The 18,502-nt window shown below is 42.6% G+C and overlaps 1 protein-coding gene across 1 annotated transcript in view; it reads right to left on the reverse strand.

Annotated features, from left to right (window-relative positions):
- Positions 1 to 18,502, reverse strand: part of TBCK (TBC1 domain containing kinase) — a 127,489-nt gene that overhangs the window by 86,578 nt on the left and 22,409 nt on the right. The window contains exons 3-6 of the mRNA XM_066631766.1: positions 8,150 to 8,264; positions 5,921 to 5,994; positions 3,963 to 4,104; positions 1,192 to 1,252 (exon numbers count right to left, since the gene is read on the reverse strand). Of these exons, the coding sequence (XP_066487863.1) occupies positions 1,192 to 1,252; positions 3,963 to 4,104; positions 5,921 to 5,994; positions 8,150 to 8,264 (392 nt within the window). The remainder of the gene's footprint in view (positions 1 to 1,191; positions 1,253 to 3,962; positions 4,105 to 5,920; positions 5,995 to 8,149; positions 8,265 to 18,502) is intronic.

Below are 18,502 nucleotides of genomic sequence, written 5' to 3' on the forward strand. Positions count from 1 at the left end.
ATCGGATGAACACAGCCCCCCAAAAACACCCAAGGAAGTCCCTCCTTCCAAGCCAACAAATGTATTGAGCCCTATGGAAAGTGAAACTAAGCTTCACAGTCCTACTTACTCGTGAAAAAGCAAACATGCTTTGCCCAGTGTTGAAGGTCGGGCAAAGGGGAATGCACAGGCCACCAGATGTAATGAAAGTGGAGCTCAGCAAATGCTCCAGAAGGCAATCCTTTTAAAAAGGATAAAATCAGGCTTCAGCTGGTAAGGTGAATTTTTTTCTTTTTTAGATTTACTGATAGTCCAAACTCCTTCCCTAGAGGAGGAGGAGGAGCCTAATTTCTTCTCCTCATCACTCTGAGGTTTTAAGGGAAACTTTGAAGATCAATCTAGCCCACACAAAAAACCTGCTGGATTTAAAACTGATTTCATCCCAAATCACACTGAACTGGTTTTAAATATAAGAACTTAAATTGAACTGGGCATTGGGTAGGACTAAAACTCTTACTGATTTTGGGGGGGATGGGGACTGAGGTTATTGCAAGCAGGCTACAGAGATAATTCACTTGGTGGAACAGGGCTAGCTTTTCCCATCTCATCTCCCCTTATTTAATTATTTGGTTTACTTTAATTACTTAGAATTATTTATTTTAATTTGCTTGATGATGTAACTTCTGCCCATGACATCACTTCTGGTGGGCCCCGGACAGACTGTCATTCTAAAAAGTAGGTCTTGAGCTAAAAAGTTTGAGAACCATTGCTCTAGATACTTCTACCATAATTAGGACAAATTACTATATTTGGGAGGGGGGCATTTATGAACCATGTGGACTCTGGATGACTCTGTGAGTCAAATAGACAAATTACTAAAGACAAATTACTATATTTGGGAGGGGGGCATTTATGAACCATGTGGACTCTGGATGACTCTGGATGAGTCAGTGATGACTCTGGACATCACTGCAAAACAAGGCCATCAGGGTAAGTGGAAAAGTGGCTCTGTGTTTCATCTTTCTCTGTGTCGTCATTTAATACAGCATTAGCTATATTCTTCTGTTCTTTAATGTAGCATGTCTTTAATACTGTACACACACTGTCCAACTTTCAGATGCAGTGAGAATGTCCAAGTTAGAATTATGACCCTGGATTCATCTGCCATTTTATGATGACTTCATGCTCTGTTGGTATTTTTATATTACTTACCAAGATTAAGTATAAGTTTTAGTCTTTCAGCTATATCCAAACTCTGGAACAGCTTTCTTCCCTAGAGGCAACAGTAAGGGACATGATTAATGAAGTGTCACTATGAAATATGTGGCTCTTAAATCTGACATTAATAGAAGCATCCATGAAGGTAATAGTTTTTTTGTACAGAATGCTGTTTTACATAATTAGTTTTACTGACTTGAACAACATGTGTTTCACTGTTAAGAAATAACTGTGGTAGCTTGAAAGTCATTTTGAAGAGTATATCAACAGTGCAATAAATTAATCAACAAGATTCAGGAACAGAACTAAATCATACTTTTTAAAAAAATTTATACACTGAGTTTCCATGAACATTCAAGTTAGCTAAAAAGTTTGAAATTGATGAATACATGGGCAAAATAACTCATAACCAATTAAAAACTTAAAAGGGAAAAAAATCATAAAGCAGCAAAACAGAGATGGCAGAACAGAAGACCATCACCTCAGATTGAAAGACAGACTGAACAAGTCTATTTTCACAAGTCTGCAGAAACAATAGAGAGAGCGAGTTAAGCAACTCTCTCAGGGCAGGGTGTACCATAGACTAGGTGCTATCACGGACAATGCACAACAACTGTACTTCAGATCACAGTGGCCAGTGGCAGTCCTGGAGGGGGCCAGGGGGCAAAAGCCCCGCGGTACCATCCCCATGGGGCCTGTGGAGACAGCACCATCGCACCTGCCACATCGCTGCTGCTGCCCTGCCTGCCCTCCAGAGCCCTTCCGAGGGCTGGGGAGGCCCATACTACCTGCTTTGGCACTCTGAAAGTCTTCTGAGGCTTCAAGGGTGCCATTAAACAGTACTTCTGGTTTTCATCAGAAAACCAGAAGTACTGTTTTACAGTGCTCCAGAGACCTCACAAGGCTTTCAGAGCACCAGGGAAGTCCTGTTAGAGTCTCCATACTGCACGTAAGTCTCTTCGGGGGGGGGGGGGGTTGACAGGTTGCATCCAATGCCCGGGTAGCGGCACAGGAGCCAGGTCCACAACTAACAGTGGTGCACGCACACATTCACACCCACCATAGAGCAGACATCTTCATCCTATTATTAACCAAATTTCTACCCGTTTTCTCCTTTTGAGAGACTCAATGTGGCTTACAATTATAACATATTGTTAATGCAGAAAAAAAATCAATGCAATGCAATTTTTTTGCATTAATGTTAAAACAACTCCCCCCCCCACCCCAATGCAGCAATTAAACCAAGATGAAAATAGAGGAACAAATAAAAAAATCAAACTCGGAAAAAGGCTGCTAAAAGAGCCAGGTCTTTCAAGTTCCAACAAAATACTGTAATGGCAAGTAGGGACACAGCTGCATAGGGCAAAGTAAGAAGCTCCACATTTGGGGGCATTAACATGAACTTGGGAATCCTACGAATAAGCTCTAAGATAGTCCTGGTGTAGTTCAATGAAAACCACAAACCAACAGAGGGGGCAAAAGAGCCCCCACCTCAGATTTTAATGAACAAGTGGATTTATAAAAAAGATCTTTCAGGTACATCGGCCTCAAGCTCTGAAGAGCTTTAAATGTCATACACCTTAAATTGTGTCCAGAAATGAGCTGCTAACTCATGTAGCAGAAACAACCATGCCAACACATGATAATAAAAACACCTTGCACTAGTCAACACCCAAGCAGTTACACTGTGCACCAGCTGAACTTTCTGAAGAGTATTCAAGGGCAGGCCCGCATAGAATGCATCAGAGTGATCCAATCGAGAAGAGTGTAAGACATGGGTCACCATTATCTACTTCACCCAAGACAAAAGAGGGAGCAGTTGGCCCAGAAACCAAAGTTAGGCAAAAGCACCCTGGACCACAGATACCACCTGGACATCAAGGAGATAACTTGGATCCAAAGGAATACTGTGGTCCCAAATTGCAATCCATTTCCTTCAGAGGAGCATCCAATATAGGCTGACATACCAACTTTTAGTGAGCAGACCTCCTGACCAGAAAAATTTGTCTTATCTGGAATTAATTTCAGTTTCTTTGCCCACATCAGTCCTTCACTGACTTTAAATACCAGTTCAGGACCTCTACAACTTCTTAAATGGGGAAGACACAATCCTCTAGGTATTGTAAGCCTAAGGGCACAGTCCTATCCTGCGCTGAAACAGGCAAGCCAGGAGGCTTGCACTGTATCCAGCGCAGGATAGAGGCCAGAAGCAGCTCAGCCAGAGGTAAGGGGAAACATTTTCCCTTACTTCTGGGTAAGGGCTGCTGGCCCCAATGGGTCTCCTCAGACTTGCAACACCTCTGGAGGTGGCACAAGTCTGAGGAGAGCGGAACGGCTTCAAGCCACTCTGTTCTCCCCAGGAACGGCGGTTGGGATCTGGCATAACTGCCGGATCCCAGCCCCACCTCCGTCTCCCTGCCCACCCACCTCCAGGGCCACCCACTGCCCGCCCTCCCCCTGTCCAGGAACGCCTCCCTCCCTCCTCCTCCCTGCCTACCTTTCATCCTTGCATTGGCTCTTCCGAGCTGATGGAAGGCGCTTGGAGGAAGCCGGCGCAGAGGCTTCCCTCAGCCTCCGCAGGCCAGTGCTTCTGGGAGCGCCGCTCTGGCTTCCTCCTGAGGAGGCCAAGGAACTTGGGCCAGCCTATCTACCAGTTAGTATTGCGCCCTAAGCCATTTAGGGTTTAAATGGCACTACCACCCATACATTGCTGCTTATGCAAAGGAACTTGATAATTCAGACATAAAATAATGCAAGTTACATACCATACAAAGCTCAAATAATATAATGCCCAGGGACCAGACATCTGATTTTGGGCCTGAGGGCACAGGCCTTTCACTTTGCATATGGTCATTGGCTTTGATAATTCCTTGTGCAATTACTTCTGGTGCCAGGTATGATGGATACCTACAGTAACAGAATAATAATATAGCATAGCATACATCAAGAGGCCTACAGGGCAAATAATACAAATCAAGGAGTTGTTTCTAATGAAAAAAACAGTCTGACAAAACTACATATCACCTTTTACACCTACAAGAATTTGAGAAAAATCACAGAGCCAAAAAGTTTAATTTTCACACACACCAATGCAAAACAAATGTGAAAGGCACATTGCTCACATGAGAGCCAAAGTGGTATAGTGGTTCTGGTTGGGCTAGAGCTAAAATTTCAGGTTTGCATCCTCACTCAACCATGAAGCTCAGGGATTGATCTGTGAGTCTAGTACAGGGGTGTCCAAAGTTTTTGGCAGGAGGGCCACACCATCTCTCTGACACTGTGTTGGGGGCCGGGGAAAAAAAGAATTAATTTACATTTAAAATTTGAACAAATTTACATAAATGAATATATTAAAGATGAACTTATATGAATGAATAAAGTTCTTGCAATAGCTCAAGGCCTATAAAAGGCCTTTCACAAAGCAAGGCTGGCCTTTCCTTTGCTGCTGCTACTGCATCACAGATGTGAAACAGCAAGCAGTGGAGGAAGCCCTCATCCCACAGCTCACGCGAGAGGTCAAACAGTCACCCTCACGCTGAGAGCAGTTGCATCGGGCCAGTGCGGGCTCCAACAAATCTCCAGAGGGCCAGAAGCTCATTGGAGACTGGGGGCTCCCTGAGGGCTGCATTGAGGCCCGCAAATGGCCCCAGGGCCAGGGTTTGGGCACCCCTGGTCTAGTACATTTCATAGTGACGTTATGAGGATAAATTGGGGGTGCAAAGAATCATGGATCCTGCCCTGCGGTTCTTTAAGGAATGGTGGGAGACAAATACAATAAATACAAATGTAGCAAGGACGAAGCCTACTACTGTTGATAGTATAAGTTCTTTGTCATTTACACCAGGGGTCTCCAAACTTTTCAGCATGACACACTGTCAAGGGCCAGAAAATAAATAATACAAACATGGAGAACCGATGTGCTGAGCATTTGATTGAGTCCAATAAGTGAGTGAGGGTGGAAGGAGGAGAGCACAGGGCAAAATTGACTTGCACAGGAAGAGGAGAATGGATTTTGAAAAAGCATCAAGCAAATTATGACGCAAATCACAAACTTCTTTTTGTCTCAGTTTCTGCTCCATATAAGTTTAACATAGACATTAACTTTATGTTTATAGTTATATTCCAGGTCTCCCAACATTGGTATATATCTCCTTCAAACACTAGCAGTGCTGAATGTTTCTGAAATTGAATAATTTCTTTCCATTACCCTGCATTACATTCAGCATCTCTTGTGGCTGAATGCAGTATATGCTGGGAAACTCAGAAGTGTTTCTTTCGAGCTACATTTAGCTCTGAGATGCTGCGGCACCTTGCAAGTCAGATAAAATTCTCCAGAGGGCCAGATTTGGACCCCTGGTCGGGGTGTGGAGACCCCTGATTTACACAGTACTTCAGTAACTGCCATACAATTTATCTTGTTTATCTGTAAGAGGCAGAGTCCTGATTTTCAAACTGTGTGCCAGATCCTGGAAGCCTGCAGAAATTTATCAGGATCTGAGGAACACATAAGGTGGTTAAAAACTGAGTTTGAAAAACACTTTTCAACATTTTTATCCTCTCTAGCTTTAAATTCTGGTTTCAAATTCTAGTTAAGAATCCTGGTTGGCCTTTTGATAGTGGTGGTGGCATTTACATCCAAGAGTAGAGGACAGCGAGGGGGCAGAGAGTAAATGCAGAATCTCTACAAGAATTAGAAGTACACAACACAGCTATCTATTCTTACCCGATAGGAAAATCAACATCAGCACCATAAGCAGTCATGTGATACAGGCCAAATTTTGCCAATTTAGCATGTCCCTGTTAAAAAGAATGAAGGGGGGGGGGTAGATCAATTAGGCACTGAATAAACACTTCCACCTTTTCAATTGTGCTGGGGAGGAGAGGGTGGGAAAGAACAGTCACTTTCAAAGTTCTAAATTCCATGGCCAAAATCTGATGGAAGTGCAGGCTGGTGGAGAGAAATTATCCAATGCTATTTGTGGTATTTTCAAGCACTTTTAAATATTGCACTAGGTTTTCTACTGTCGTCAGCATTTGACCTACCCATGAGTTGAGATTGTTGGAGGAGACTATGCCCTAAGTACCGCTGTTGGAGCTCCACTTAGCATGCATGCAGAACTTCTTGATGTGACCCCCCCACCCCCCTCACCCATACCTTGCCAGACCATTACGCAGTGCCATTAAGGGAGGCCTGCTGGCAATCTGCTGCTGTTTCTTGTGGACTGGTTTATACTGTCTCTGCTTGTATTTATGATTCTTAATTGGGGTTTTAATGTTTTTATTATTTAATTTTACAGTGGTAGCTGTCCTGGGATCCATGATGAAAGGCAGGATATAAACTGAAAAATTAATGCATAGTTTTTTTTAAATCTTAGGGCTCAATCCAGACTTGAACTTGGGCTGACTTAAGTCCCTTGTGCCAGCCCAGGAGTGTCACAAAAGTATAGTAAAGAACTTTTGCACCACTCTTCTGGGAGATAGGCCAATGCACGGATGTGTGCTGGCTTCCCTGCGCTGATGCAGGCCCCAGAGGAGAGGTGGGTTACATCAGCCGAGCTCAGCCAATGCGGATGTGTATGGGGAGGGCAGGGAGGAGGCATTTCAGGGAGAGCAGGAGGTGGGATCAGGATCCGCCAGATCTTGACCCCATTCCCGTGCAGCCCAGGGCTACAAGGTTCAGGGCTACAGGGCTCATGCCACTACAAAAACAAAACACCCTAACCAACCTCACAGGGCTGCTGTAAGGATAAAAGGAGGGGGAGAAGCAATGCATACTGCCTTGAGCTCATATAAAAGTAAATATAGTGGTCCTTGATATTTGTAGGCGTTTCGTTTCCGGAACCCCCATGGAAAAGGAAAACCATGGGTATTCAAATATGCAGTTTTCAGTGCCCCCTACCCTCCGAACCGACTGGAGCTGAGCTCCGGTGGAGTCCAGAGGATCTTCTGAGGCCTGCAGATGCAGCATGTGACCACTCAGGGTCCAGGGTCCAGGAGAAGGGTCCAGGTCTGCCCGGCTGCGAGTTGGGGGGGAACCCAAGGATAAAGGAATCCATGGGTTCTGAATCCTGGCATATAGGTGGACCTGTATATACAGTGTGTTTACAGAGACAAGGCAGTCCATTATTAATGACATTCCCATCCCACACTAATGCTGTTCACGTGTTATTCCTTTCATGGATGCTGTCATACAATGGAGGGGGAAGTGACAGCAGACCACTTAGCTCTGCTGATGTGCTCCCAGAGCCATGCCCTTGCCTTTTCCATGGCCAAAGATCGTGTGCAGCAGCACACTCTCACTCTCCCACTGTCCACATGAGTAATACACGACGCCCCCCAAATATAGCTGTTTCCTCCCATGAGCTTAGAAACAGTGTACATGATTTTTCCACCCCACTCTTTGACCTACAAAATCAAGAAACCCAGTTGGCTGAATTATTTAAATGGGAAGTTGGGTCAGCCTTTCCCCCCAGTTCAAGGTCCTTCTTTAAGGCAAGAGTCTTAGAATAAAGATTCCAAAATGTTGATGGCAACTTGTAGTTCATGATACGCAAATTGGAAGCAGCACTAGAATGGGAAAAAATCAACAGCATGAGATTCAAGAACAGAGCATTTCAATGTCTGAAGCCAAGTTGCATATATTAAACAAAAAAGAATCAACTAATGATTCCAATTTCTTATACTACTGCCCTTAATCTGAACTCTTTAAGGTAAGACTATCTCCCTCCTCTCTCCACAGTGACTATGGGAAGCCACCTACCTTACGAGGAGGTTTTCTGATTTTGGTTAATGTCTGTGCCTTTAAGTTTAAATTTTAGTAGTCTTTGTATCATAAATGTAACATAGTGCTAATACAAGAAATTTTCTGCTAAACATCAAGGAAATTCTTATTGTGAAGACAGTGACAAAGAATGTGGGCAGACGGCCTACGAATAAAGTCCTGCAGCTTTACCTCTTGGTCCAGGAGGACATTGTGAAGTGAAAGAGCCCGGTGGACTATTCCATGCGTGTTCATGTACTGCAAACCCTGCAACATTTCAAATGCGATACACAAAATCCTGAAAGAGCTGCAATGAAAGAATAAGACAGCAATAAAAAAGTATTGGTACTTTGGGGCTGAAACAGTGTTCTCTACTGATATTGAACACAAATCATCCTCTGTACGATCAAAGTTTTAACAGCTTTCACTCTCCTAGCAGTTGTAATGCTTAGCAAAACAACTTGATCAATAATTCTTATCGATGTGAAACCTGATCTAATTTATTCTACCTTTCCTCCTAATGCTATGGGGAGCATAATAAACACTATATATGCACTGCAAATATTTTAGCGAACAAAGTGGTACAAGCATGCATCTCTCACGAGACTCAAAAGCTAATTTGCTATCGAACTATAGACAGGAAATTGTTGCTAATAATAGCTTCAAAAGAACTTTGCGTTCTCTAATGCAGGATATAGGCCATTCGGAAATCAAGTAACAAGGCTCTTTTGCAAGTGTCACTGCTATTAGAAACAAGTGGTTGCTTTAGGAATAGTGCCTTTTCATGAGGAGGGGACTCTCAATTTTGTAGTCTTTCCCAATAGAAGTCTGTCCCCTATTGTTTTCAAAAGGTCCCAGAAACATAAAGATAAGTCTTTGGATTACAGCTCACTGACTAGTGCTGCTGTGCAATATTCCTTTGGATTCTGAGATTTGATTGTTTTACTTGATTCCTCTTTTTAAAGTGCTATTCTTCTACTGAATGATACATTCACTGAATAAATGTTCAGTACTGAACACAAACAATGTGTTGACTCTGCTGTGTCACTCTGAGGATATTTGAACTTTATAATAATAGAAACTTTTAAACAAAGAAATGAGAATAAAATTTTCTTATTCTTATTTCTTTTAAACAAAGAAATGAAAATAAGAATTGAGATGGCATCTCATGAGATGGCACCTGATGATGGATATAGAAATTTATTCTATAAACATTTGAATAAGACTGGATAAATTTTTCCTTTTACAGGTGGAGCGTTGGTATGTGCAGGGAATCTGTCCTCAGACCTCCCACAGATACCAAAAGTCACAAATAAACAAAGCTGGGTTCCGGTCCCCTTTGGAGGGTTTTCTGAAGACCGCAGAGGTAGCGTGTGTCTGCCCACTACCTCTGTGGGCTTCAGACTTGCTCCTAGAGCCAAAAAAATGCAACATCTGGTTTCCCTTGGGAATTGTGACTTCCGGTTTCCTTCAGGCTTTCCTAGGCCTCAGAATGCCTTAAAAGGCATTAAAACTTCACTTCCCATTTTCTAAGGGAAACTGGAAGTAATGTTTTTTCAGCTCTAGGAGCCAGTCTGAAGCCCACAGAGTCAGTGGGTGCACATGCGCTGCCTATGGAGGCTTCAAAAAGCCCTCAGGACTGGAGCACAGCTCCAGTGCCCCTCAGAAGGTTCAGGTAGGGCCAAGTCTGGTCCAATGTGGGTCTGGGACCTGCGCTGAGCCAGATCTGTGGATGTAAAATTTGCGGATAACATAGGCCTACAAAATTGAGGGTCAGAAAAGTTTTCCCCAAACTTTATGGTGGTTTGATATGAATTTGGGGTGCCGACTCCAAAAATGGCATCTGTTTTGCCCTAGCATGTCTAGTTTTGGAGATATAGTATAGCCTCATTAGTGAATGGTTCAAGCAGCTTCCACATGAGGAAGCCATGGTGTAGCCATGGACATCAAAGCATGATTGTCACCACCTATCGCTTCCGTCTTGGGAATACGTTCAGAATTCCAAACAGTCAATAATGGCAGGTTAAAGTGGTTAGATTCACTTCCAAAGGAAGTTGGCCATGGTGTAGGCTTCCTCATGAGGAAGCTGCTTGAACCATTCACTAAAGAGGCTATACTATATCACCAAAACTAGACAGGGAAAAATGGATGCCATTTTTGGAATTAGCACCCCAAATATACCCAGGAATTGGTGTAATATTTAAGGAAGCAAATGTGTATTGGCCTGTGTAATCAGGCTCCACCTATATTTGTAACACCACAGCACCAACCTCACCACCTTAATTTAGTTTCAATCTGTAAGTTACCAATAAGTTGAACGAAACAAATACAGTTGCTGTAATACAACAGCTGGAGGACCTGGGGCTTAGAGTCAAGATACATTGCACAGACCAGATTTTTCACCCTGGTTTTCAGAATGTGAACTAGAAAGTGTGCTTGTGAGAGGCTGTACTTTACTGAGACACCAGAGGGCCTCATCTCCACATCTATCTGCTATAAAAAGAGAACATATCCAAAATGGAACATTTTCAGGAGTCAGTTGATTGCTAAAACCCATACACAGCCAGCTCTGTACTTCACATTTTTTGTAATCATTACATTGTGTATTAAAATATATTAAATGGCTATATTGAGAATTTTTTTTAAAGGCAACATTAGTATTTCCATGTTAACAAAGACCACACTGGGTAAGTGAACATACTTTATACCATAGCTTCTGTAGCCTGCAGAATAGAAATCTATTTTTAATACCGTATATACTTTGTGCTGCATGTGAATACTTGAGCTTATACTCTATCAGTAATTACTGGAAGGAAAATATGGGATGACATAAGCAGACACAACGACTCTGAAGTTTCCTTTTTTAAAAATGAGTCTAGCTGTTTTGTTTGCATAAGATTCCAAAACATGAAACAACTCTAATTGAATGCAGAGATATCTGTAAAGTTAGTCAGAGAGCCTAAAAATCATACTACTGGCAGAATGACCTGCCCTGTGTACTTCAATGGGCATTTAAAATGTGGACATTTTTAATTAATTTCTGCAGAGTTTAGCATTATGTTCACTGTACGTGTTAAAGAAAAATAATTTTACCCCTGTAAAGAAAACATATCTTCAGATTATTGAAAGCATTGTATATCCAGGACAAAACTGACAGAATATAAAAGAGATAAGAAAACTAAAACCTTGCTGCAAAATCTACATAATGAAGTATCAGGCAGGTAATTAGTTTTTATTTTCCTCAAGAAGTAACCTCAATTTGAAAAATACTGGATTACTTAATAAGCACATTTTTAGTCTAAAATGCTAAGCGAACCAATTATGCTTCTAACCATTTGAAATTAATACTGAAGCTTAGCCCACATTTTTCCTTTGAGGATATGAATACATGCACATCCCTTTGAGGGAATAACAGTGGCTAAAGAAAGGACTCCATGATTGCTCAGTGGGAAGAACAGTCAAGGCAGACAGAACACTCTAAAGATATGGGGAAAAGGCACTGGACAAAGTTAAAGAGAGATAGAAGTATTTGGCCAGATTTAAACAATGGTGTCCAGTAGAGAACTGAATGCAACTGGCAAGAAGAAATAGGGTAACATAGTAGCAGAAATTAATGAAGAGTTTTCAACCTCATGAATAGGATGAGCCCTACTGAGCTTCGTGGACTTATTTGGGAGCAAACCTAAATAGGACTGGGTTGCATGTATTTAAGCCCTAACTTTAGACTTCCATCTCTACTTAGAAATACAGGTTGAGACTAATTATTCGCGTGAGTTCTAGTTCCAAGCACTCAGGTGGATAAAAAACAAAGGCACTATGGCAAATCAATTTAAAAAACAAAGTTTCTTTGCTCCAGTGATTGAAAAACAGCCTTGTTGTCTCTAAGATAAGAGTCATTAAGAAGACAATCCCACAGCACTTCACTCAGCCCCTCCCTTCACCAATGCAAAATGATTGACTTTCTTTCATGTGCTGGAAGAAGGGAGGCTTCAGCAGGAGAGAGAAGGATTGATGAATTGTTAGCCTGCTGCCCTCTCTCTCTCTCTCTCTCTCTCTCTCTCTCTCTCTCTCTCTCTCTCATTAAAGGAGGCTGTTAAAGGACTGTTCAGTTTTTAAAACTGATTTTAAAGGGATGAATTTTTCCCCTTCTCCAGGGATCAGCACATTCTTTCTCATTTGCAGGAGCCATTCGGGTTGAGTCAAATCCGTGTATAAAAATCCGTGTATAAATAGGGTGGACCTGTATATTTCTTTGGAAATAAATCCAATTTATCCTGATGGGACTTACATCCAGTAATTGTGATTACTGTGATCAACCACACAGTGGTGATCCTGGGGCAGGGAAGGGAAGGGAAGCACTACCTTCCTTGGCTCCTACCAACTTTCCCATCTGGGGGGGGGGCCTTCAAGAGCCAGGAAGGCCTCCCTCTGAAGGCCTTCTGTGGTCTCCTGAAGGCCTTTAAATGCCACTTCTGGTTTTTGGCTAAAAACCAGAAATGGGGTTTAAAGGCCCTCCAGAAACCTCAGAAGGCCCCCAACAGCGGGGGGAGCACTCAATGGGAAACGGCAACACCCTGCAGTCCTGGCCTTGGGTGGCACCAGGACCAGGATCACCAGTGCAATCCCAATTGTACTGAATCATAAGAACATAAGAACAGCCCCACTGGATCAGGCCATAGGCCCATCTAGTCCAGCTTCCTGTATCTCACAGTGGCCCACCAAATGCCCCAGGGAGCACACCAGATAACAAGAGACCTACATCCTGGTGCCCTCCCTTGCATCTGACATAGCCCATTTCTAAAATCAGGAGGTTGCACATACACATCATGGCTTGTAACCTGTAATGGATTGTTCCTCTAGAAACTTGACCAATCCCCTTTTAAAGGCATCCAGGCCAGATGCCGTCACCACATCCTGTGGCAAGGAGTTCCACAGACCAACCACACGCTGAGTAAAGAAATGTTTTCTTTTGTCTGTCCTAACTCTCCCAACACTCAATTTTAGTGGATGTCCCCTGGTTCTGGTGTTATATGAGAGTGTAAAGAGCATCTCTCTATCCACTTTATCCTTCCCATGCATAATTTTGTATGTCTCAGTCATGTACCCCCTCAGGCGTCTCTTTTCTAGGTTGAAGAGGCCCAAACGCCATAGACTTTCCTCATAAGGAAAGTGCCCCAGCCCAGCAATCATCTCAGTTGCTCTCTTTTGCACCTTTTCCATTTCCACTATATCCTTTTTGAGATGTGGCGACCAGAACTGGACACAATACTCCAGGTGTGGCCTTACCATCGATTTGTACAACGACATTATAATATTAGCCATTTTGTTCTCAATACCTTTTCTAATGATCCCAAGCATAGAATTGGCCTTCTTTACTGCCACCGCACATTGGGTTGACACCTTCATCGACCTGTCCACCACCACCCCAAGATCTCTCTCCTGATCTGTCACAGACAGCTCAGAACCCATTCGCCTATATGTAAAGTTTTGATTTTTTGCCCCAATGTGCATGACTTTACACTTACTTACATTGAAATGCATCTGCCATTTTGCTTCCCATTCTGCCAGTTTTGAGAGATCCTTCTGGAGCTCCTCACAATCACTTCTGGTCACCACCACTCGGAAATGTTTGGTGTTGTCTGCAAACTTAGCCACCTCACTGCTCAACCCTGTCTCCAGGTCATTTATGAAGAGGTTGAAAAGCACAGGTCCCAGGACAGATCCTTGGGGCACACCACTTTTCACCTCTCTCCATTGTGAAAATTACCCATTGACACCCACTCTCTGTTTCCTGGTCTTCAACCAGGTCTCAATCCACGAGAGGACCTGTCCTCTAATTCCCTGACTGTGGAGTTTTTTCAGTAGCCTTTGGTGAGGGACCATGTCAAACGCCTTCTGAAAGTCCAGATATATAATGTCCATGGGTTCTCCCGCATCCACATGCCTGTTGACCTTTTCAAAGAATTCTAAAAGGTTTGTGAGGCAAGACTTACCCTTGCAGGAGCCATACAGATTCTCCCTCAGCAAGGCTTGTTCGTCGATGTGTTTTGAGATTCTGTCTTTGACGAGGCATTCCACCATCTTACTCGGTATAGATGTTAGGCTGACTGGCCTATAGTTTCCCAGGTCCCCCCTATTTCCCTTTTTAAAGATCAGCGTGACATTTGCTATCCTCCAATCCTCTGGCACCGTGGCTGTTTTGAGGACAAGTTGCATATTTTAGTCAAAAGATCAGCAACTTTATTCTTCAATTCCTTAATAACTCTAGGGTGCATGCCATCAGGGCCCGGTGACTTATTGATCTTTAGTTTATCAATGAGATCTGAAACATCTTCTCTTTTAACCTCTATCAGACTTAATTCCTTGGTCAGGAGGGGCCGTTGAGGCAGCGGTATCTGCCCGAGGTCTTCTGCTGTGAAGACAGATGCAAAGAATTCATTCAATTTCTCTGCTATCTCTGCCATCTCTAAGTCTCCTTTTATCTCCCCTTTCCCTCCCTCACCATCCAGAGGGTCAAGCGCTTCTCTGGTGGGTTTCCTGCTTCTAACATATTTGAAGAAGTTTTTATTATTCCCCTTAATGCTGCTGGCCATGTGTTCCTCATAGTCTCTCTTGGCCTCCCATATCACCTTCTTACTTGTCTTTTGCCACAGTTTATGTTCCTTTTTATTCTCCTCATTAGGACAAGACTTCCATTTACGAAAAGAAGCTTCCTTGCCCTTTACGGCCTCTCTAACTTGGCTGGTTAGCCATGCGGGCACCCTCCTGGACTTAGTTGAGCCCTTCTTCCTTTGCGGTATACACTTCCTTTGGCCTCTATTACTGTTGATTTGAGCAACCTCCAAGCTCTCTGTAGAGACTGGACTCTTTATGGAGTTGGACCCACCTTCAATCTCTACTTTGCTGGATTCTATCCCTTCCTTAACATAAACGACCACCCCACCTCCAACATGCCCCTCCCTGTCCCTCCTGTAGAGTTTATAGCCCGGGATTGCAGTATCCCACTGATTCTCCGCATTCCACCAGGTTTCTGTTATGCCTACTATGTCAATGTTTTCCCTTGTCACCAGACATTCCAGTTCTCCCATCTTTGCTCGGAGACTTCGGGCATTTGCATAAAAGCATTTGTACATGGAATGCTTATTCCACGGATGGGCTGCTTATTAGCTCCTTTATCCCTGAATCCTCTCATTGTGCCAAACCGTCTATCAGATCCCACCATGCTACCATTCCCAATTTCTTCTCCTACTCTGTCTTTGCCTTGATGTTCTTTAACCTCCCCATCCTTGTCCCACAGGGATGAGGAGTCCCGAACCGGATGCCCCTCGGCTCCTGTCAACTTTCCCCCAGGGATCAGTTTAAAAGCTGCTCTGCCACCTTTTCAATGTTATGCACCAGCCGACTGGTTCCATTCTGGTTCAAGTGAAGCCCGTCCCTCTTGTACAGGCCCCGCTTGTTCCAAAACGTTCCCCAGTGTCTAATGAATCTAAACCTCTCCTCCCTACATCACCGTCTCATCCACGCTGCACGTTGTACTGTACTACAGTGAGATTCTCGTTACTGTCTGAAACATTAGACTTTTTCAAGTTCAACTTAGTTTTACTATATTTTTCTCACACACACACACACACACACACACACACACACACACACAGAGAGAGAGAGAGAGAGAGAGAGAGAGAGAGAGAGAAATTCCTTGAAACACCTGATAAATGGATACAGGTTTTTTTTTAAGAGTAATTTTTAAATCTTTCTCCTTAGTTCTCGTTACATTTTAAAATTTCACAATAATCTTGTGTAATACAAATGTAATAGTTTTAAAATGAAAGCTGTGGTCATCCAAAATTCAACAGCGGTCCACAGAAAAGGTGCTGGAAGACACGACATGTGGTTCACTGTATGTCCCTGAATGGTTTATTTGTAGCTTATGTGGTTTGACCCTGCATATTTCAGACATAAAGTGCTGTTGGATGTACTTTGGCTTGCTCTCTGGATAGGCATAAAGCAGGAATCAGTGGCCAGAATCCAGAGAACAGATATACACACTAGGGAGAAAGCTGTACTTTATCTCTACAGCCATTTCCATAGCTGAACTGACAAGCCACATGGCAATTTAAAAAGAGAAAAGTGAAAGCAAAGCTGGGACTACTTGTACAGATCTTTCTTGTACATACACATCCATTCTTTGGATACTGGCCAGAACTTTTAATTGTTTTGTGGAAAGGCCCCAGTTTGTTTCAAGTTTACAGAACTGTATGTTTGATCATGTGCACAGAGCAACTACAAGATTTATCTGTACAGCTAGAAAGTGTTCTATAGTTTTACCACTTTATTACTGGAGTTTACACGCCATTGTTCAATCTCTACCACCAATATATTGGATGGTAAGTACTATACCAATTGAAATGGCTTGGTAGTCCAATCATCTCACTTCTAGTAAGTTACTGGAAAATATTACATGCCAAATGCGGTATAAATCACTGCTTATTCTAGGAGTAGCAAAGAGAGTATATAAAAGATAATCAGCTGCTGGCACTAGAAGAATACAGAGAAACATCGATATCTCAGAAGGTGCAACTAAGTTCCTACATATTAATTGGTGAGCTACAGTTACTATTCAAGCAACAGATTTTAAAAAATTTTTTGCACACCTAAGGTTTCAACCTTACACTGCAAGTACTAGAAAATAAAGTTGCAAACTGAGATTGCAGTATTCAGGAAACAGACCTCAAACAATGAAAACATTGGAAAGTTTCCAATGGATGACACTGGAAAGTAAGAGTAGAAGAATTTCTCCCCCACTAAGGATTATATATTTCTAAGGTGATGAATTCATGAGAAAAGTTACACAAAACACCTTCATGGGCTTAAGTGAAAATATTCACTGCTTTTTCAGTGCTATGTTGTCATTTCCAGCCCCTTTCAGTCAGGAAGAATTTATTTCCAAAGTATTTTCTAACTGAACAAAAGTACCTTTACATTAAATGTGCCATTCATTTTCCTTCACTCTTGCCCTCCATGATAACTCCCTCCCTCTTCCATTTACTTCTTTACGTCTTGCATCACTCAGATGCCGTCTGGTCAACAGACAACTTTCTAAGTACTCATCATAGGCCACTCCATGGCCTTTAGAATACGTGCTCATGCAGCACCTTTATTATTTAAACAGAATGTTGACGCCTTCAAAACCCAGCTGCATCTGAAGAGGCTACAGGATCTTTAGGACTAAGAGACTTTGGACAAAGGAAAGGAAGCATGTTCTTTTCCTAATGTTTTAATAATGAAAAATAAGCTTCAATCTGAAAAATCATTCTACATGCTGAAAAACCGCAGCAGATCTGACCACCATGCTTCTAACATGCTATCATTTCCCACTTGCTTAGAGGTTGGTCCCACAGCTCTCTAGAGCAGAGTTCTTACAGTTCAGTGGAAACAACCCGCCTGGACTTCAGCAGCCTCTGACAATGAAGAATACACTGATAATAAAATGTATATTTCTATTAGGTTCACATTCTTCAGGGTCAGCCTAGCCATCATGGTCCCCATCCTGAACCGATTACATACTATAACCACATGCAGCAAAGTTCTCTTCAATATGTCAGTCACCATTCTAAATAGGATATTTTATCAAGGAGACTATGGTTAACATGTACTTATAAAACATTCTGGAATAAAACCCTCCCAGGCTACACACTCTCATCTCATTTGCATGCTGCTGTGACTGAATGACTGATTGACTGCCAGACCCATTCATTTCCATGAGAGCAATGACTCACACAAATCTATTTAACATCCCCAAATTTTAGACGCAAGTTTGGATTTGGAGGCTAGTTAGCATACACTGGCTAAGACAAAACACACCACCTCTAATGATTTATCATTATTCATCATTTAAAGAGATGTGATGATATCCACTAGCTAGATGGACCTTAAAGTGATGTTAAACTCATGGAAGTTAGATTAATGAAACTTCCATGTACAGAAGCATTACAGTCCTAAGTAGTGGATACTAGAGACAAAACAATTAAGAACATTTGCTCCCTTCATGCCCTGCTTACGACCTTCCTGGAGTCATCTGGCTGGCTGCTGCTGAGAATATAGTATGCTGAACAAAATGGATCCAGGAGTTGCCCAGCAGAGCTCTTACTGCAACGTAGCAAAAGCACTGCTGTGTGGGTGCCAGGTGACAGATTACAATCTAGATGTACGGTCAGGACTTTAAAAAAAAAAAAAAAGTTCAAGGAATGGTAATTAAAAGCTGGAACCTAGAGAAGCAACATGTATTAGGAAGAATGAGAGGAGAAAACGGCATATACCATTGCAGGCTCTGCTACTGAAGTGTTCTGGAAACCGAACTTCTTGCTTCTTCAACCATAGTAAACCTGCAGCAAAAGTGGCAGGCAATGCTCAGGCCTCCATGCAGAATTATCCCTCTCGGCACACATGCTGCTTCTTAGAACACTGACCAATGGCTGGTATACAAAGATCTTTTGACTGAAGTAGCTGCCCATTGCTTGAGTAATCTCTCTCACCCACACAACCGTC

The sequence above is a fragment of the Tiliqua scincoides genome, chromosome 6, assembly GCF_035046505.1.
Source record: "Tiliqua scincoides isolate rTilSci1 chromosome 6, rTilSci1.hap2, whole genome shotgun sequence".
Lineage (NCBI taxonomy): Eukaryota > Metazoa > Chordata > Lepidosauria > Squamata > Scincidae > Tiliqua > Tiliqua scincoides.